The sequence below is a fragment of the Helicoverpa zea genome, chromosome 13 (genome assembly GCF_022581195.2).
Source record: "Helicoverpa zea isolate HzStark_Cry1AcR chromosome 13, ilHelZeax1.1, whole genome shotgun sequence".
In the NCBI taxonomy this organism is placed as follows: domain Eukaryota; kingdom Metazoa; phylum Arthropoda; class Insecta; order Lepidoptera; family Noctuidae; genus Helicoverpa; species Helicoverpa zea.
The window spans coordinates 5,601,861-5,624,094 of NC_061464.1; the positions used below are offsets into that span (position 1 = coordinate 5,601,861).

A 22,234-nucleotide genomic window follows, 5' to 3' on the forward strand; every position below is an offset into this window, starting at 1 on the left:
ATATTAAAAAATCCCAACGAGAGATTTAATTCTTCTCTAAGCAATTATGAACTTTTCGGGATTGCGAAAATCGGAGTGTAAGAAAATAGTTTTTCATATTTAGAAGAGTGAGCGTATACACATTTCATCATCATCATCTCAGCCATAGGACGTCCACTGCTGAACATAGGCCTCCCCCTTAGATATACCCCACTTTAGAACTCAAAATTTTATTTACATAGATATTTACTTTAGAATTTCAAAAACTTTCACAAGAGAGAATTCGTTTCAAAACTCAGGAACCGTTCTGTATTGATTGGCTTCTGCAACTGTCATAAATATTAAATTAATGCATTTGATACTTTCGAAACGCTACTTATTCTACCTTAGCAGACGACCCGTGTTAAATTTGAAATGATAGAAATCTCTTAAAGCCTGTATTTTTTTTTTATTAAAAGCGTCATAAATTTTCATGTTGCTAGTCTTTTTTAATTTACGATAATCTACGTTACGTGCAATTCTGATCAATTCTTTCAACATACGTAGTCCCGTCAAATGCATTGTTGACCCGAACGTTAGGTGAATGTCGGTCATCATGTAATCAATTGACATGTGACTTGTGACTCATTCCATCATTAATGAAGTGCATATGCCTCATTAGTCTAGTAGTCGCAAGAGACTACTTTGCGCAGATTGCCGCAGAGAGGGACTATTCTATCGATAATACAGTTTCAATTCATAGTGCACCTGTGTTTGCGCGTAATATGTCCTTTTGTTTAGCATAATATGTCCTGAGGAGCCAGCTGATCTCTAGCTTCAAGTGGCATAGCTCCATGCCATTTGCTCTTTCTTACAGTGTGTTGACAAACGAGTACCTACTAACTAACGCCTCTCACTTTCTATATTATTGATATTAATTAATTCACTAGAAAAATAATTTAAATATTAAGTAATTAATGACATCACTTCTTGAGATAATTGCATTTTCTAGAAGCCACTAACTAGGTAAATGATCGTAAATGTGTAATAGCTGCTATCAGAAACTCAACAATTAATTAGATTTTAATGTTTCATTTGCAAAGTACGTGACATGACTGTGACTACGATCATACCTCTATAAAAGATTCATAGCCGCTGTAGTAAAATCGATAAGTGGTGTTCGGTGTGCTTCTTGAATTCTAGGCTTACGTGCTTGACAAAGACTGAAAGAGGACGAAAGAGACGGGCAATTCTCGTTAGACAATTAGCAAGGTCTCATTCGCAACACACTATGAATTTAATTAGTGTACAGCCAGGAAATCGTGATGAGGCCCACTGTACCCTTCTTAGCGTGTCGCCGGCCTTCAGATTTGCAGGCATTCAATGGATTCTGCACAGTTGACAGGCTGATGGTCATAGTATTCCTAAATTCCTATTTACCTCCTCCGTAACATGACCTCCAAATTCTTTGATGGGTTCACTAATTGTAATACAATATACAAACATTCACATTGAAACACCATGAAATAATCCAAGGTATGTTCGAAGATCGTTTCCTCCTTTGCGTAGTTGTTTAAATGCTACATGTACTTATATACTTTTGTCAAGATTTTTCAATACCTGCAATATGTCGAGTAAAGAGCTGACTAGATACTGTGGAGCTCTTAGTAAACATATTTATTTGCTTTATTAAGGTATTGTTGCGTCGAAATCTGTGTATGTGTAGGTGGTTTTGAGGCCGTCAATGATTTGCGTTTGGATGCCAAGTCAATATTGTTACGTTACGTCACATGTCTATAAGAATTCTTCAATATCTCCTTGACCTCCTTCATGAGTAGTCAATACATATAGTACCTAGGCCCGATAGATTCTTTTATTCGGACAAAAAATAATTGGTAGTGCTCCAAGAAATCAATCTATTCATTTTATTAGGTAGTCTGAGAAGTATTCTAAAAGCGACCATGATAACTAAGACATTGAAAGGAAATGGGAAAAGCTTGTAAATGATAGCAATGTTGTTTATCAGCATAATTTTGCGGCTTTCCAGCAATGCTGGCCCAGTGCCGGTGGCTACTTTCCTATATTTATCAAGACTAGCGTCCACGTTCAACGTGTGATTAAATCTAGGGGCCTACATATTTTGCTGTGACGTAATTGAGTAGCCTTGGGTGACAGTTTGTCTTTGCAATTTATTTTAATACTTATCATCCATTAATGGATTGTGGAGCTTGTCAATTAACAGAGCACGGTGGAGGTTTGTAGAATACTACTACGATAATGCTTTATGTCATTATCACGCGAGACATATACCTATCATCATCATCATCATCAGCCTATCGCAGTCCACTGCTGGACATATACCTATGCGTTGTGGTTATTGGTACTCCGAGAAACAGGCATTAAAAACTTTCTGTTTTGTTTTCATAATATTTTAATTATTAAAGACAGGTCGTCTTTGGAGGGACGACATTATATTAACACAACGATTGAATATAAATTAAACTAAAAATAATTCAAGTACATTTTTGGCACCTTAAAACAATGACAAGTAACGTAGTTATTTTATCACATAGGCTACATTCATTTACCTCGGCAAGTGTGCGAGGTCTTAAGTCTTTGGCAAACATAATAAAAAATTCAGTTGCTTCAGCTTGTAAACCTAACGAAACTAACTTTGGCCCACGTTATTCACGCAACATTTTAACAGACTTTTAAAAAAGATAGGATTACTCTGTTTCAATTCAGTTGTGAATATTTATTTCTCGGTATGCTGCTATCTCTGCTTGGACGTAAAGGTCTTACATAACTGTCCCTTCATTGACTTTAAAAATATTCTTTATAGTTCTTCACTAACAAAAACTAACTCTACTTTGTGATGGTAACATAACCGTCAATTACAATAAAACTATGCAGGTCGCTTCCAACAGGTATCTGTGAAGATCTAAGGGGAGGCCTATGTTCAGCAGTGGACGTCCTATGGCTGAGATGATGATGATGACAATAAAACTTATAAAAATATCTTAAGTTGTGCTAATAAACATTCTTTCTCTTATTTACAGTAGACAATCCGAACTTCGACCAAGGCTACTTCGGACCATGGCGCGTTTGCAAGAAACTGTTGTACAACAGAGAGAAATGCGGGACGGACGTATCCAAGTTCCAACCATCGAGTAAGTTACCTATTAGCATATACTTATGGTTTTATTCACATAATGTTGTTAGAAAGCTGATGACAGAAACTCATTGATAAGACATAATCAAACTTTTTCATTCTCTTTTTGACCATCTTCTGGACACAAGTTTTCTTTTTTGTTCGAAAAGAGAAGATTACATTTTCATTAACTAGCTCAAAGATTCTTCTTTGTTTATTCCGCCCCAATTACAAGTTAGATAACAAGAAGTTTACAAAAAGCATAAAAATAAAAATCGAACCCCAATTTTATAGCCACTTTTTGGGTCATTGGGTTATGATATGTCTATTGCTGATCTAAATCGTTGAAGATTCTTCATGATTGAGTAATACGACGCATTTATAATATTATTGGGATTATCCAGTTCACCCTTGAGACTTGAGACGCATTAGTGTTATGTTTCTTATCTAATATTACAAGTACGTCAATAAATGTACCAATAGTGCGATTGTGTTATGAAACAGTTGTATTTCCGATGAATGGACGAATGCTCTAAACTGTAATGTATAAAACATTTTTTCTATGTCATGCTCCCGAGACATAAATTTTATTCCGTTCGGTAAATGTATTCACTGACCTATTTTTGTAGCCCGGCAACGCCCTTAGTTTCTTTTTGTTGTCGTTTAATGGGTTTTAGCTAATTGAGTTATGTTCAGTCGTCATATATTTTTCAATATTGTAAGTACTGCATTCATAAACTAAAATATAGTACAAACAGACGCATTGCGAAATATCTTTTGAATAATAAAAAGGTAAAAAAAATATCCATTGGAAGCATGTACGTCCTTTTTACGTCAGTTTCAATTGCATTTGTAGCGTTATTTTTATTAAGTGTTAATATGTTGTATGGTATCAATTAAACATTGTATGCAAGGTAACTCTATATTTTGCTCAAAGGGGGAAGTCGTTGAGTAGGAAACCATCGTTGTTGACGGGAAGTTAGGGAAACGGGTGCGTTGCCATAACATAAGGTCTGTGTCTTTATTGATTAGTTTTCGAAAACAGGACACGGTTTATATTTTGTTTTTGGTGTCAAAAATACTAGGCAAATATTAGGGGAAGGTCTTCTGAAGCAGGGGTTAACATTACCGAAGTTAGTAAAAGAAAACCTGTAGAGGGTGCTATGTACTCTAGTATACTGAAAAAAACAGTCATAATTAAAAAGAAAAAGTTTTAAAAGAGGCTAATATAAAGCTGAGAAAGTGCTTATATCAAGCTAAAGTTGACACAAGTCTATATAGACTGGACGTAGATTACACGTGAAAGTTTAGATAAAATACCTCTAACGACAATTACTTCACGACAGACAGACAGCTAGATCGAAAATAGATCTATGTGGCTATCGTAAACTTAACGTTTTGTGACCACTTAGGAAATTGGTCAGGATGTTTTACATTGCCTTAATTGAATTGTTCTGTGGTAACCGCTCCTTTGTTGACTTTTCATAGAAAAGTGATGTTTTAGTTAAAGGAAATAATACATTTAAAATATAATATGGACTATTTACTATATTTTCGGCACTTGTATGCATATTCCAATTTGTTGCACGGTATAATTTTTCCTTTTCTCCACCATTTCACTCATGCTTTTTAGTTTTAGATTTTTGTTTGGTTTTGACTAGGATAGTTTTTACATATATTGTAAATATTATACGTCATTAAAATCATTAAATTCTTTTGGACTTCATTTAACGTAGACTGTCTTATGTCAATAATTGAAGGGATGACGAAGGGTATAATGTCGAAGTACGTGACCCAACTTTTTATGATCACTTAACATGAATGACAATGGTCGCTTTTTTGCATGTCACATAATAATGTGTTAAGGGAAAGCCCTTATTAGCACTTACCGTTCAACAAACTAACCGTCCTAAGCTAACAGAAGATATAGAAATACGTTAAAAATCAGATATGGGAATATCACAGGAATGTGGCTTGGTGTCGTGGGAGGATATGGTTTCCTCTGCCACTTCAGTAGTTTTTAGAATAGTTCATATCACTAATAAATATTATTAGTTAGGAAGTATTGTCCAAGCTGTTCTAAACTATGTAGTATGCGAGGTACGTACCTGCGAAGCGATTTTAGTGTACCTTGTCATTAGGTAAACATTCCTCAAGATAAAATATCAGATAGCTTTCTGTTGGCCAAATGCCACACCGGCTGACACTCCACGATTCTAAATACACACTCCTTAAGTAACAGGTCACTTATTTGGTCGCATTGATCCGTCCGCCAGTTCTCTCGGTTCAACGGACACGAGTGATAGTCAAACGTGTTAAGTAATTAACTGCTACTTACAACGTAATTAGGTACTTAATCGTAGCTTTCGGCTGTATCTTTCACGTAATACAATCGCTTTAGCCATTAACAGTGGAAGATTACCGGATTGGTGGACTTTGAGGTGATTTTAGATTATCTTGTGTGCTCCGGCTCACTAGGTGAACGGTTTCACCCGTTTCTTGAGGGTATTTCTTCTAGCACCTGGATAAAGAGAAATTGTTTATGCTATATATCTCCTATGTTACAGCAATATCAGCGTTTTGTAATTTTTGTGTGAAAGGTATGAGGTGTGGATGGTATTACTAAAGAACCTACATAAAACAAGTAATTCAAACGCTTAGGATGGAGCCTAGCCCTCTTTCTATGAGTCTAGCCACTCTTTATAACTATTTAGATTTATTTTTAACCCCCGACGCAAAAACGACGGGGTGTTATAAGTTTGACGTGTCTGTGTGTGTGTGTGTGTGTGTGTGTCTGTGTGTGTGTGTGTGTGTGTGTGTGTGTATGTGGCATCGTAGCTCCCAAACGGATGATCCGATTGTAATGCGGTATTTTTGTTAGAAAGGAATGTCATTCGGGAGTGTTCTTAGCTATGTTTGGTGGAAATCGGTTCAGGTCTTCAAGGTCATCAGCTCGTTGGTTAAGTGTGATAGGAATGTTACACGCTCAGTTTACTTGCAAGCATATGTGGGATCTAAAATTTGAAATACTAATGTCTTCTAGAACCACTGAGCTGGTCTGCTGTTAGGACACGAAGATAGGAGACGTAACCCTGAACTGCCTTTTAGTAAACCCATCGAGTTTGGGCTCGTTTAATTTGTCTTGACTAGTTCTCTTCATGTTTCTAATTGACAAGAACCTAATGCTGGAAATGGGATATGGCGGATGAAACCCTAGAATGGTATATAACCCTGGATCACCAAAGGTTAATCTTTATTGTTTCTCAATCTGTGCAATTCTCCCAGAGCCAGTTTGTCATGAGGATTGTTAAACAGCTTCCTTTGGCTGAGATCGCATATAGCGAACCCATCATAAAAAGAAGGAAAAATTAAGGAGCTCCTTTAAAAAACCATAAAATAAAATTAAATTATAAATTTAAAAAAACCCCCGACCCAAAAAAATACGCAATTATTATGACAAAATTTTATAAACGATAAACCCTATAAAAAGCAAAAAATAACTTTAAACACTACGTAAGTACCAACTAAAGCATGTCAGACTAAACAAAATTTTGACGTGTCGGGGGACCGCTTTTTACCTTCAAAAATACTTACACAAATCAAATGAAAACTACCTAATTACAACATTCGTATAAAAAACACGTATCTAAACAAAATTACATAAAAAGTTATAAGAAGGAATATATAGTAGTATATAATTACTTCTAACGTTAGGCTAATAAATTAGAGCGGTCCCCCGACACGTCAAAATTTTGTTTAGTCTGACATGCTTTAGTTGGTAATTACGTAGTGTTTAAAGTTATTTTTTGCTTTTTATAGGGTTTATCGTTTATAAAATTTTGTCATAATAATTGCGTATTTTTTTCTATTCGAAAAACTCACGCATACAAATATAGCATCTAAATAAGCATTCTCCTCATGAATTGATGTATGACGTATTGTTTCACGTGGGACATGAAAGTTCCACAATGTGTGAGATTCACAGAATACCTTCTTCGCCAATGCGTATACATCACACGTGCTACTTTAACAATAATTGAAACTATTTAATTTATCTTCATATTATAAAGAGCTTTAACCTGAGAGAAAATTGCTCTATTTATAATCCGTTCACTTTCACTGTACTTAACTCACGATTTTCAAGAGCGACCTTTTTGTTCAAATGTTGGCTGTAAGAAGCATTGATCGTTCCGATGCGATGATAGAATAGTTTGCAAGCAATAAATGCAAGAATTTATTTATGACTAGCTTTTTGCTGAAGAATCTTTTGTTCCATACACACATTAACATCTACATCAAAGCTTTCTTGCAAATAAAACAATAACTGTTTTTACACACGGGTTGTTTCTTAATCTATTAAAAATGTTATTACGGCAATGGAACCTGCTGATTTACCTGGCTTGGTACGTGTACCTATTACAAGTGACTTACTTATCGCAACAACCTATTTGCCTAGTTGCTACTCAAAAGTTGTGATAAGCAGCTAAGTTTACTAGAAATAGTTTTCTTACCTCTCGGAAGATTTAATTATTTTTCCAGGAAGTGATTTTGATTACTATTCCTTAAGATGGATCAGTATTTAGCGCACAATAATGAAATAACAATAGTAAATGAATGCTTAATTTTACTTTTAATGTGGTAAAAATCTAGTTGAATTGAAATATTGTCATGTTGTCATCTTTTTACTAAATTGACGGAAAATAGGAAAAGACCACTAAGAAAGCAATATACCAACAACTTGTGTGTTAATGAGCATAAGACAGCTTTATATAAGAAAAGTGTTCTGGGTATGTGCCCGGTTATATTTAACAAAATACATACCAGATAGCATTAAAAATGAACCCTTGTCAATCTTTAAAAAAAAAATTAACATCCTACTTATTAAAGAAATGTATAGATGTTATTATTCTATCTCCGAATTTATAAGTGATAAAATAGACATTGTATAGCATCCAATTTTAATATTGTAATTAGCCGAATGCATTATAACGTAGTTAACATATTCTATTGTAATTAATCAAAGTTCCTAATTTTGCATGCCTAAGGTAGAATGTACAAGGATCGGCAATTGCATTTTTTGTAACATCTGTATTTATATTGTACCTACATTCCGTTGCAAATAAACTATTCTATTCTAAAAAACAAGCTCGTGGCGAAGTCACAGCCACACAGGTCGAGCTATCAAGCGCTTAGCAAAAGTTAAACTATAATAAAATCAAATGTTTAATTAAATGTTATTTTTCCTTCAAAATGACTGAAAAGAATCATTAGTAGCTTTTCTTGCGACAATTATGAAGAGACAGAGGGAAGAGTACCTATCCCTGAGCTACCCAGTACGTCGAAGTCTGTGAAGTCCACGATTCGGTAAAATCGTGGCAGAGTAGTAGCAGTGATCTAATGAAAATACCTTTATTGCCCAGTAGAGCAGAACCCAAGTAGGGGTGGCGAATAAATAAACCTTAACAACTAGACCTTTAAGACTCGCAAAACTACCAGTTCGGCTATTTCCGAATCACACATTTCTTTACTTCATAAATATTCACTTGCACATATGCATGGCATACAAGTTTCCTTATTGTTGTGTTTGTGGCTCCTAAATAATTTTTAATACCTGCGATGTTTTGAAGACTATAACGGGAAGCTATATTGTTCCCCACAGTACCTATAGTCTGTTTACTCGCGTCCACGTAGTGCTAAAACAATGTCATTGTGCAGTTGACGTATGCTTGTGTAATGCTTTCATTGTTTCCAAAGCATCCTTCGTTTAATGTGTAAGCGAAACAACAGAAATTAGTAGCGTGACTATCAATGCAGTCTCTACCTTGACCTGATGCAGACAACTTAGTTACAAGACAATTTTTTACGTGGATTGTGTGAAAAAACCTGTATTACCGTCGTTACCATCGGAGGAAAATCCGCTACGCCCAGCTCAAATAAAAATGATGGTGACCCCATAGGATAGATTAGGGCAGGAAGATGATAAAGAATTTTCCAAAACTTATAATCCAACTAATTACAAGCAAAAATTTAAAGCAACGCACACCTTTATTTTTCATACATAGGTAAGGTACCAAAGGCAGTAAATATGTACGTTGTTTCACAGGATTTCATCGCAATTTCTTAAATATCCCGGATTGAACATGGCTCTCAACCGTTTTCACAGCTGATTCCGATTAGTTTCACGTGTAATTCAAGAACCGTCTGACACAAATAGGGGACTGAATGAACGGCTAGTGAATACCAATCCTATTGTAAGGCCGGTTTACACAGGTGTTCAATGCAACGCGTTAGGATTCAATGCGTGCTGTTAGCCATATTCGTGAATCGAGCTGTTCCGTGGCAGGCGATTATAACTGTGTTGCTTTAGTTATGTTACGCAAAACTGTCTAGCGGTTGGTTGCACCAAATTCCTATAGATTTATATTGTTAATTTGCATTTTATACTACTGGTTATTTGGTAGCACATGTGTAAAACATGTATTTTTATAACTTGTGTATTTCAACGCGTCATATTCAGGCTTCTTAGGTGAATTCGATGGTGACAGACTTTATCACAATAATCAATTCTACAAGTATAAGTTTTGTTAAAAAAATATGTCGCTTGCTTGCATTATGTATTGTTAAGCAAAATAAGGACAAGCTAAACAATATAGAGCCTTGAAGCATTTATTTCAAAGAAACTGGATTTCTGCTTATCAGCATCTTGTGTCACTGCAGAGAGATCTCGAGAGTTGTTTGAAATCGTGTATTTTAAACTCTTAGGTCAATGAACACGAACTCGTATTTTTTTCTTAACAGCGTTTAACCCTCACGTAATTCAAAGTCAGCCAACCCAGACCAAAGGCGTTTCTAATTCAAGTTATAATTTTCATACAACAGTCTACAAATTAGTATTTTGTCTAGGTGCTGGAGAAATACGGCTGGTACACACCACTTTCAAATCATTTATATCCTTAGAACATGCTCACTTAGCGTTACTGGACATTTAAGATGCAGCCGAAACACACTTATGATGAAAATAAACTGGAGCCACCAAATACCAATTCGATGACTCTTTTACATTTATAATTTTGTATTAATTAAAATATTTACTAGTACCTCTACCTCCTGTAATCTGTATACACATTTGAATATATTTATTACGTTGTTTGTGGTTGACATAATTATCAATTTTGGGAAATCCGACCTCAAGCCAGCGTTTTCCTTGCCGATATGGAATAGATCGAGTCACAAGAGGAAGGTGTAGACTGTATTATTCTTTGGTTGCAGTATAAAACCTGTAGTGAGTCATTGTAGTAATCGGATGCAGTTCACGATTGCGTGTACTCAATTTGTATTCAACATTTTATTGTCAAGGATCTAGGAAAAAATACGATACTATTTATGATTGCTTAGTCATCGGCCTGACTGTCTACTTACGAGCTAATGGAGCCTTAATCTTGTATCTCAGGAATTATATAACTAAATTATCAACATGTTATATGGTCTTGTAATTTACTGAGAACACGTGCCAATATTACAAAAATAATACTGGATTTGCTAGCCTGTGAGATAGAGAACAAAATCGGCAATCCAACAACCTGAGTTCAGTGGGTTCAAAATATTCGTGTACAATAACACTGATCCCATAGAAAGTCATTCAATATCAACAGGATGTATACATAATTTTAATTCACGGCGCTTATAAGGTATACTCACTGTTATTTATTTATTGCAAAATGTATACAATTACAGAAATGCATCCTTATCCTAGGTATACATTACCCTGTTAGGGCGCAGCAAATTAACTTAAAACTATCACAACACAAACAAAATATATATTTACTGTTTAATTCTTAACTAGACTTACATCTAAAAGGACGTATAGTTATTTATTTATATTTTGTAATCAACAAATACATACAGTGCTATTTAGGAGCCCATGCGTATGTATAATTTTAAGCTAGTTCACTTCAAACTGATGTTCTGACATATCAACGCATATCAAGCGTGAGTGTCAGAAATCAATATATCAACGATACATAAATACGAGGTAATGTTAACAAGGAAAAAACATGATTTAATATGATATTCTCAAAAATAATATAATAGATCACTTAATTTGCGCACACCATAATCACCTACGCTGTTAATTAACGTTTGTAATATTGCTGGCATAAAATCGACCTTAAAGAAGACAGGTACAATATTTCAAAATATTTTTCCAAATATAATCTCGTTAAACTTTTGTGAAAAACAAGATTATTTAATATGTAACTATCATGTTCGGATCATTAGATGCTTCTATAAGACTAATTGTAATTTGTACCTAGTTCTAGATACTACATAGCTAATTATATTTACCTCTATATGTATAAGCATACGGCCAACCTTGCAATGTCGTGAGTCTCCATTATAATTGTGATATATCTAAGAACTAGCGACCCGCCCCGGCTTCGCACGGGATAACAGTATTTCCCCAGTATTTAATGTATGTTATTATACATGTAAACCTTCCTCTTGAAACACTATCTGATAAAAAAAAAAACTGCATGAAAATCCGTTGCGTAGTTTTGAAGATTTAAGCGTACAAAGGGACGAGGGACAGAAAAAGCGACTTTGTTTTATACTATGTAGTGATTGTATCACTTACCGTCATCTGTTTTTTTTTGCGCAGCAATCTGAAGTGAAACTATATAGTATTTCAGACACTTTTTATATCGGTTCCCACAAGACCTCATTTGGCTCATATTAGTTAAATATACATTTAAAAAACTTCAAAAAATTGCCCCCCATCGCTGTCGACAGGGAGCGTGCGAGGCTCGCAGCATAACCTCGTTGGATTGCCATTTCATAATTAAATTATTGGGTACAGTAAGAGTATATTTTATTGAATGCGTCCGTAGGTCTTGGATGTGAATTAATTTCCTCTCACTCTCAAGACAATCGAGCATCGCCGACGGCATATTATTATCGTGTTTGAACGGGCGTGACTCATAGCATTGTCAAACGTGCAAAAATGTTTGCTGTCGCCACAACGTTCGGCGTAGATACTGCATTCAATTCAGTTTTAAACAAGAAATCCTCAATTCGACGCGTGTGTTTTTGCTTAGCATCTCGTCTAAATGATACCAATCTGCATGGATGATTTCGTTTCGCGGGTAATGTTCCGCATATTCGCCGCAGTTAATCCGCTCAAAGGTCGGACAGTGAAAATAAACATTTGCTCCAAAAGCCTGAATTCGTTGGAGAATTTCACTTTCCAAATTTGACAATAGATGTGAACTGTCGCTGTCAAAATACTTTTGGTATGAAGTTTCAAATTAAATGTCATTTTGCAGAATGCATGCTAGTATTTTCCAATTTTACTTACTCTTCTTACCTTTGTTCCATATAATTCTGCAGCGAATACGTCTACTTCTTCCCATCCCTGTCCATGCTACTGAATGATCTTATTTCATTCTTCTACATTCATAGATATCATGTTTTCTCCTTCACACATGATAATGTGTTTCAGCCTTCTAAGCCATATTTTTCGTGAAAAAAATGTAAATCTTTTATGAAATGATGTCATCCTCAGTCTCTCGAACCCAAAGTTGCGGGAGTGCAATGTGAGGTTGTAACAACCGGTCCCGGCACCGACGCTATCCAAAAACATGAATATGACGTCATGTAAAAAGCAACACTTGGAGACAGGAATGCGCTTGCCGCCACACCTGTTAATATTTTTTTTCAAATGTTTTAAACCAGCGATTTTATTTCTTGGTAATGTTCTGTTGAAAATCGTCTAGTATTTAAAATTAGTTCTGTCAGCATTTAAACATACCAGAGTATTCTCCTTCTTCGTCCCCTGGTACTCACTATATGCCGGGCGGCTATATCGGTTCACATGTTTAATCATAAAAACAGACCTTCAATATTGTGACATTTAAACTGTAGTGTGTTTACTATAATATTGTCTGAACTTTAAACGACCATGACCTCTCTTGTTTCTTCTCGGGATCGACAGTTAGCAAACTGCGGTGCCATCTAGCGCAAAGCAAAACCATTGAATGTTATTTACGCCCGACTGAGTCCTGGGTATTCTAGATATTCTCCGAGTAGAATGACTATCATATGCTCGTACGTCATTGCAACTGATCTAGCTATATCTAGGTCTTAAAACGACAATTTGGTTCATTCCTGTTTATGACATATTTCGTTATCATTCAAAGACTACTGGTTTAAAAATTCCCTCAGCCTATTTTCCTCTTTTATGAAGTACCTATGCGAATTCTAGGTATGCGCTTATCTAGTTATAATCTATAGCTATAGTAAAACGATGTCCCTAATGACATTGTTGACATAATTTAGCGTCATTGCATCTTGCAGTTTCTAGAAGACAATCATCCACGAGCGGTTGCATTTTCAATGTCATGCCATTGTTTTGTTATGATGAGCGCTTTTTATGTAACCATGGTAGTTATGTTGTTTTACCTACTGTTACGAGGCATGAATCAAAATGTTGTATTACGACCGCAGAGCTAATAGTAAGTACTAGTAGAGTTTTTATGTCATTGAAAACAATTTAAATACAAACATAAATTGAAGTCAGAGAGTTATTTAAGTAGTTTGACCTCATTTTTTAGTTTGACCTAAATATTAATGGGCAACGTTAGCAACGTACATTGAGTTAAGTCTTGTTAAAAAAATAAAGCAGAATGACAAAAAAAGATTTTGCGCGTCCACTCAAAGAAGTTCATGCATAATTTTGAGAAGAGCATTGCGAGGATTTTAACTGCATCCTTTAACAAAGTACATTCCGAAGATTACATCACACGAGCAAATGAACTTTAGCGACATTGCTAGCGCCCATCACTGTCCCATCTCATCATACATACTCAATGCTCATGAATACATGTATTACGGTACATTCAATATTATCTTTACGCGAAACTTTAAGCTTCTGAACATAAGTAATACCACTTGCGTTTTCAATAGAGCTGTTATTTTCTGATATACTTACCTTTAGCATTACAGCTACTGATCAATCAAAATACAAAAATTTGATAATTGTTCAATATTCAAAAAATTCTAGGCATTGTCAAAAACAGGTACTTAATATAATACTTAAGAAAATACGTGTAAAATACGTAGAAGATTGTGATATACACCAGCAGTGTTATGATTGTGAGCTCTAAAGCCACGACATGGGTATGATTTGCATTCCTCCAGTTTTGTATCCATTCTTGCATTATCTAGGATTTAACCAATCGGTTCACTGTGCAAGCTAATTAAGCCTATCACTACCGTTGGACTGTTATATAATACAATGTCAGGAACAGACGATGTGGAACGGATTGTTTTGGATACATTGTTGATACTAATTTGGACGGACGGACGTCGCTTGATTACGATTTGTTTGGTGCTTGAGTTGGTTCAAATTCTGGCAACCTGAACGTTGCGGATTTCTTACTAAAAGTAAAAGTTTTATAAATGGAAGATTCTAATTTTAGAACTCCTGATGAAGATGGTAAATTGACTATAGCTAAAATCGCCTCGCTAAAGATATTACAGAACTAGTACACTCCTTATAACATGATTTATTCAACGCTACACGCCATGAAACCAAATATGACATAACATACATACTAATTTCTGAATTACAAAACATGACTAAAGACAAGTCCATTAGCTTTTAAAACTGACCTGAAACATGTCACTGTAGCAGCCTTGAAGCTCGACCCAAATATGCAAAACACATAGGTAACACATTATCTTACTAATTACACATACACGGACACTGTGAACTTTGCAAATTTTTTGTGATGGTTAACTTAAAAATTTCACCTGACTCTACAGCTATTTTCGTTGACTATGCCGGAACGCTGCAACTTAGGATTGGATTCAATCGAGAACTCGATTGCCTGTAGAACCCTGAGATTCGAAGAAGAAAATGACGAATAACAATGTAGTAAGAATAAAACCTACATCTTACAAAAGGTAAAAAAAATCGGCAGAGGCATGTGGTCCAGTTAATGCGAGGCTTGTGGTCCCCACGAGTCAATGCGTAATGCTCGAATATGACAGTTACCATAAATCCCAATAAAGTTTTCCAAATAGTCACTCAAGGTCCTGAGTTTTAGTAGTCAGAAGTTTTGTGAAATATAATGAGCAAGAGGAAAGCATTGGTCGCGTGAGTCAGGTCCGAACGGCCTCCATGTCAGTCAGTTGTCTAGTTTAGACCCGTCCCTCAGTGGTAACGCGAGTGAATTTATTTGTACTGTGATAATTGTTTGTAGTCCCTAATTAGATAGGCGAATCGTTCCCGATCGTCGGAGTTTAGGGTGTAGCAGTATGATCCTTGTGATGGTAGTGTTTAAACCGACTCTCTGGAAACTTATAAATGTTCTTGTTATTTCATTAAGTATATTAAGTGATGTGTTCTTGCCATCCATTTTCATCAATGCTAGAATGTAGACAGGTATTTTGGTCAGGCGTTCTAAAACTACTGTTGGGTATGGTTATTCTATGATAGTAAGTTAGAATGCTACGTTACTAACGATGTCAATGCAGTACAATAAGTGCTCCTTAAGAGCAAGTTTCCAGAAAGTATATACTTATACTTAACAAAATTGTAGTAATAAAAGTTTGGCTAGCATAAAGTAACTTACCGGTTTCCCTATAAATATATTATATGACACAATTGCAATTAATTTTAATAACAGAGATGGACTTCTTGATATTATTTAAAAATCAATAAGTTGGTAGTACGCGTAACTCTACTTGTGATGTCTATACGGGAGCATTAAAATATGTTCTGATGAATATATGTAGTGCTGATTATTCACCATGACTACCTTGCTACTAGACAAGAGTCTAATGAAAAAGTCGCCAGTGTGAGTAATTAATGTTTTATCGTTGAACAGCGGCGGTGTACATAGCGGGTGTGGTCGCGTCCGTCGGCGTGTCGGTGCTTGGCGTGTTCTGCGTCCTCTCCGTGCTGCAACTCGCCATGATATCGTCCAAGGAACGAGTAGCCTTCAAGTACACGAATCTCGTCATGATGAAGTTGGCGCTGGCGCTATTAGCTAGTAAGTACCAGACATTTTTCATAGGACCCTTGTTGACGATAACGAACGGCAGCCCAAATTTTTGTGACGAACGACGGGCCGCCAATAAGTTAGCACAGTTTGTTAATGCAACAAAACGTCGCTTCGATGCCCGTCGCGTTAACGCACACCCACACTATAAGCTATTGAACGGCCCGTCGCTCGTTATAAAAATCGGGCTTTTGTTCATGCTCGTTAAGAAGAGAGCTAACATTAAATTAAAACAGAGCTGTGAATATCCTACAGTATTATTTGTGGGTGTGATTGTTGCGTTAAAACCAAATGTATTGTTTCCAGCGTTGCTGTCAATAGTGGCGGCAAGTTTGTTCGCCGTACAAGGCGATGACAGGGGTTTCTTCGTGACGAGGGGAGAGGCGTTTTACGTTCAGGTATCTATATTTCAATATTTTCCGTCAAATAACTTTGCCTCTCTGAAGTTGCCAGTGACTTCAGATTAGAAAGGAGCTTACAACTTACGTAACATGCGTTACTTCTATGAGTGTAAAAGCTATAATATGATTTTATTTTGCTTACCACTAATGAATTTATTGTTTTAGTACTTCATCCTCCGAGCCTTTTTCCCAACTATATTGGGGTCAGCTTCCAGTCTAACCGGATTCAGCTGTGTACCAGTGCTTTACAAGAAGCGACTGCCTATCTGACATCCTCAACCCAGTTACCCGAGCAACCCAATACGCCTTGGTTAGACTGGTGTCAGACTTACTGGCTTCTGACTACCCGCAACCACTGTCAAGGATGTTAAATGACAGCCGGGGCCTACAGTTTAACGTGCCATCCGAAACACAGTCATTGGTGTATAAGATATACTTAGAAAGTACATACAAACATAGAAAAGTTGCATTGGTACTTGCCTGACCTGGAATCGAACCGGCGCCCTCATACTTGAGAAATTGGTTCTTTACCCACTAGGCCACCACGACTTCCCTTGTTTATTTTATGTTTGTTTATTGTTTTAGTACTTACGTGGCATAAATTGTTTACAGATAGTGAGTATAGTGATAAACTCGATCCTGTTTATAATGTCGCTGTACGACGCTCTGTTCTCGCGGAGAGCGGGCGGGGATCCCACTAATCCTCTAGGAGAGCCCGAAGGGACCACTATCAACAACCCTGGATTCAAAGAAGGAAGAGGTAATTACAGTACTCAGTGTAGACGCTCTTGTAAATCCACATTAGGCCATCAAAGTACTTTGTAATTGGTCTTACCTACTATAAAACTTTTAAATTTAAATGAGTTATCGCCTAGCAGTCTGAGTAATCGCCTAGCTCACAGATTAACCCCCGCAAGTTCAACGACAACATAACCCTCAGTTTTTTTTAACAACTGTTCATAATGAAACTTGAACGTGAAAATTCATAGTAAAAAGTTGTTTTTAGGAAACTGACGTTTATGTTGTCTGTGAACATCTCCTAAGACCCCAGGGGCCCGATTCTCCTAATTTTACTTAAGCGCCATTCGATTGACGTTCGACTCGATTCGACTGAGATCCAATCCCGACTCGATTACGATTGAAGCGTATGTGGCATTCCGCTATTTTTTCTTTGAAATAAAGGTTTTTATCCTTTTCTGTCATTCAATAATGAATCATTTTGTCTGCAAATGATTTACGATTGCAAAATGATTGTACAGCAAACTACCGTATAGACCAAAATCATCAAAATAGCAGACCAATCGCACACCAATCAAATGTCAATCGAATACGATTGGTCTTTTATTAGTAGCAGAATGCCCGATATGGTTAAAACTGCTATTACGATCATATTGCGATTCGATTTCTATTAGATTTTGACATTATTAACTTAGGAGAATCGGGGCCCAGGTTCACAGATCAGATTTTCTTAAAACAATTGTTTACTTTGGAATTGAATGTGGAATTACATAGATGTGTATTTCGTCAGTGAACTTAACAGTTTAACATTAAAAGATAACCCTTTTGATACATAACTGACTCATATTTCAGGAATCTCAATGACAGACGCATCAGGTAAGCCGTACAGCACAAACGGTCACGGAAGCGTGGCTTCAATGAACACGACGGCAACCACGCTGACCGGCTTGTCGGACGCCAGTACCATCACCAGGTCACCACTAAGGTCTTCACTCAAGAAGCCAAGGCCCAGGGAAGGTGAACCCGGAGGCCTGGGCATTCAAAACCCAGGCTACTCCGGACACTCACCACCTCTAAACAGAAATGGGAGCCAGAAGAAAGTGCGCATACAAACACACAGTACCGAGGTGTGAACCAGTCTGTATGTTAATTTAATTGTAGTTATACTAACTATTACTGAGGTGGTTTTCAATATGCTAAAAGATTGCAGTACCCAGACAATGGTATGGTAATACTTTTGTGTGATCTCTTCACTGGTATTTTCTGACTGTCTTGCATATTGAAATGGTTTGGTATGTTTCATATTTGTCTCAAGTGCGAAAATTTTTAATCTCATCAGTAGATTTATTAGAAACATGAAATCACACTAATTTATTAATCATGTTTATTGTGTGCATGTTTGTTACTCTTTCAAGAAAAATCTATCGAATGGCTTTTGATGAAACTTAGCAATAATAATATATTGAAAATGATATCACGATTTACACTTTAGACAAATGGGAAAATCGGACAAAGGGAAAATTATATTATGGAAAAGTTGCTCCTTCTGTCAAAATTGTTCAGTTGTATGTAATTGTTCAGTTGTATGCAATGAATTAAAGAGAAGGCAGTGGCTAAAAAGATACAGGTGAAGAAATAAGATTGAATGCTAAATAGAGTGAAGCCATAATTCACTACTTTCATAAAATGCTCAATCATTGTATTAAATGGTTGAATTTCATAAAATGTGTCATTGCCTGTTGGTCACATCACCATGTGCTATGGGTAGATCAATGATGAGATTTCTCAAGATGATGTTTACTTGAATATCTTATACATACAGTTAAAAATTTTGACATAAGGTGCAGGTGGTCTATTTATTTAAATGGATTTTGTATATGGATTTAAATATAGATTGACCTTTTAATATTAAGGAGACACTGATAAATTTTAACACTATAGTGTTAGGAAGTTTTTTAATCTTATATTTATATGTATGTAATATCTGATTAGGTAATTTTTTCAAGTTTTATAATAGAATATTCGGTTTGCGACATGAGTTGAATAATGCATTACTTTAGTACGACTAAAATATTTGACAAAATGCGACCTCCGTGGAGATAATTCTCAGTTAAGATACACCATTATTTTGTATTAAGATTCGATGACTTCTAAAATTTCAATATGCATGAAGGCATTATAAATAACAGTTTGGCATCTTACACTAATCTAAACATGGAGTTAGTTTATATTGTCTGCACTCTCATTTATGGTTGACAATTAAAGTGCTGCCTAACTTTTGTCGTTAACTGTATATTTCACTATACAAAAATCACTAGGATAGAATAGAATTCATTGCACTTTCGCAAATGGAATCCACTTATCACGAGCTGATATTACGTATTTTGTTTTAAATTTAAGAATATTTTTATATTTTACAATTTATAAGACATTGCAATCATCTGTATATTTCGTTTGAACAAAGTTCTTAATTGAATATTTTATTGTGTATAAAGTGCATATGTGTACATAAATCAGCACAAAGTGTTGTATATTAAGAAACTTTTTGAATTTGTTACTTTATACAGCTTTGTTGTATGTTAACATGCAATTTTAATAATATGTTAACATTTATATTTTAGATTAAATTCCGATTTATTTGTAAGGTTAAAGTTAAATATGTTTAAGTGTAAATATACATGAAAACCCACCAGGCTTTTTGAGGATCATCACATTTTCTGAAACTATTTTATTTACCTTTCATAATTTCGTATTTATTGTGAGAATCGTGCCTTACCTTTTAAATCCAAATTTGTGCCTTATCCTAAAAGCCATTTGTAAACCTATTGAAAATTGTGTATTATGAACCAATTTTATTTACACCATTCAAATGCAGAATTTACTTTATTTTCAGGAAATAAAACCATTCTTAAAATAAATGTACTATAATCGTAATTTTTATTACAAATTGTGAACATTTCTATATGTTAAGATTAATGTAAGGGTATAATTTTTACTCTGTCCGTCCAAATTCTGGTCTTAAGTTTAGTTTTGACATTATTATTTGCTTAACAAGTAGTAACTGTCAGTTAGGAGCATTAAAATAATATTATGCCTGGTTTCACCACCTACAAATAAGTTTAATTAATAAACATATCTGTTAGATAAATAGCTGAATTACATATAAGTTAATCTTGAGGATAAGGCCTTTCCAGAGTGGTGAAACCGGCCGAAATTATTGTTACTTTTGTATTGTTGAGGTAAATATGATATTTTATTCTGCATGTTTGTGGACAGTCGTTAAATTTCTGTATGTTAAATCATATTTCCGTCTTTTCATAAAAGAGTATTTCTTCTTTAAACAATTCTTTATTTGTTATTTTTTACATCAAACCGATATTTTATTTTTAATTTAACGGTATTATACAATTCCGTCCAAAATATCCCATTATGTTAATGATCTGATATTTAGTTATTATATTCTGTAGTAATATTTTGCTGAATTAAAAAGCAATTGTTTTACAACCATGTGTAATTGTTTTATTACGAAAACCTAAATTCAGTGTTTAACCGTTCTGGTAAACGATAATAATTATTTTTTTAATTCAATGTAGGCTGAAAATCAGCACTTTTTGAAGGTCACGTTTACAAAAAACAGCTCCCAAAAACTGCTTTGTTTTAGCTGGTAAATTAGTGCACATAGCGGATACAAAGAACTAAACCGATTCTTCTAAGTTATGCTATTTATATGATAGAAAAGTGCAATGGATGGTTGCGAGTGGTGTAGCTATGTGCAGAGCGTACATCACGTAGCTCGAGTTGCGCATCTTTCTCGCATCGCTTTGCTGCTGCGTATCTTCCTTGTACCGCTACATAGGTTAGCGTCAGTGGAAGTGGTCACAAAGCAAAGCTATAACATTTTCGTAGCACTGCTGCATAGCACGTCTTCGGTAGAAAAGCAAACTTATATAATACTAGCCGTCACCCGCGTCCCACGGGAGCTACTGCCCTGCCCGTACCCGGGTAAAATCATCTTCCTATCTTCACTGGGGATAGTGTGTGTCAACAGTAAAGGGATTTTTCAAATCGGTTAAATAGTTTGGAGCCTACTGGGTTGAGGGGGTCAGATAGGCAGTCGTTCCTTGTAAAGCACTACTCAGCTACATCCGGTTAGACTGAAAGCCGACCACAACATAGTTATTTTTAACCCCCGACGCAAAAACGACGGGGTGTTATAAGTTTGACGTGTCTGTGTGTGTGTGTGTGTGTGTATGTGGCATCGTAGCTCCCAAACGGATGATCCGATTGTAATGCGGTTTTTTTTGTTTAAAAGGAGTGTCATTCGGGAGTGTTCTTAGCTATGTTTGGTGGAAATCGGTTCAGGTCTTCAAGGTCATCAGCTCGTTTGTTAGGTGTGAGAAGAATGTTACACGCTCAGTTTACTTGCAAGCATGTGTGGGATCTGAAATTTGAAACACTAATGTCTTCTGGAACCACTGAGCTGGTCTGCTGTTAGGGCACGAAGGTAGGAGACGTAACCCTGAACTGCCTTTTAGTAAACCCATCGAGTTTGGGCTCGTTGAATTTGTCTTGACTAGTTCTCTTCAATTGACGAGAACCTGATACTGGAAATGGGATGTGGCGGATGAAACCCTGGAATGCCGGAATGAAACGGATAAACCGATTTATATCTTCGCTGAAAATCTAGAATGACCAAATGTGTATGTTTCCTCAATCTGTGCAATTCTCCCAGAGCCAGTATGTTATGAGGATTGTTAAACAGCATCCTTTGGCCGAGATCGCATAGAGCGACCCCATCTTAAAATAAAAGAAATTAACTGAAAGAAGGAAAAATTAAGGAGCTCCTTCAAAAAGCATGAAATAAAATTAAATTATAAATTTAAAAAAACCCCCGACCCAAAAAAGTACGCAATTAGTATGACAAA

General features: G+C 35.8%; 1 protein-coding gene across 3 annotated transcripts in view; it reads left to right on the forward strand.

Moving 5' to 3' along the window:
• Positions 1-20,816, forward strand: part of LOC124635653 — a 30,309-nt gene extending 9,493 nt beyond the window's left edge. For all 3 annotated transcript variants that reach the window (XM_047171592.1, XM_047171590.1, XM_047171591.1), the window contains 5 exons: positions 3,018-3,128; positions 15,997-16,161; positions 16,477-16,568; positions 17,184-17,331; positions 18,162-20,816. In XM_047171592.1, coding sequence (XP_047027548.1) covers positions 3,018-3,128; positions 15,997-16,161; positions 16,477-16,568; positions 17,184-17,331; positions 18,162-18,442 — 797 coding nt within the window. In that variant the 3' untranslated portion in view covers positions 18,443-20,816. The remainder of the gene's footprint in view (positions 1-3,017; positions 3,129-15,996; positions 16,162-16,476; positions 16,569-17,183; positions 17,332-18,161) is intronic.
• Positions 20,817-22,234: the final 1,418 nt, after the last annotated feature.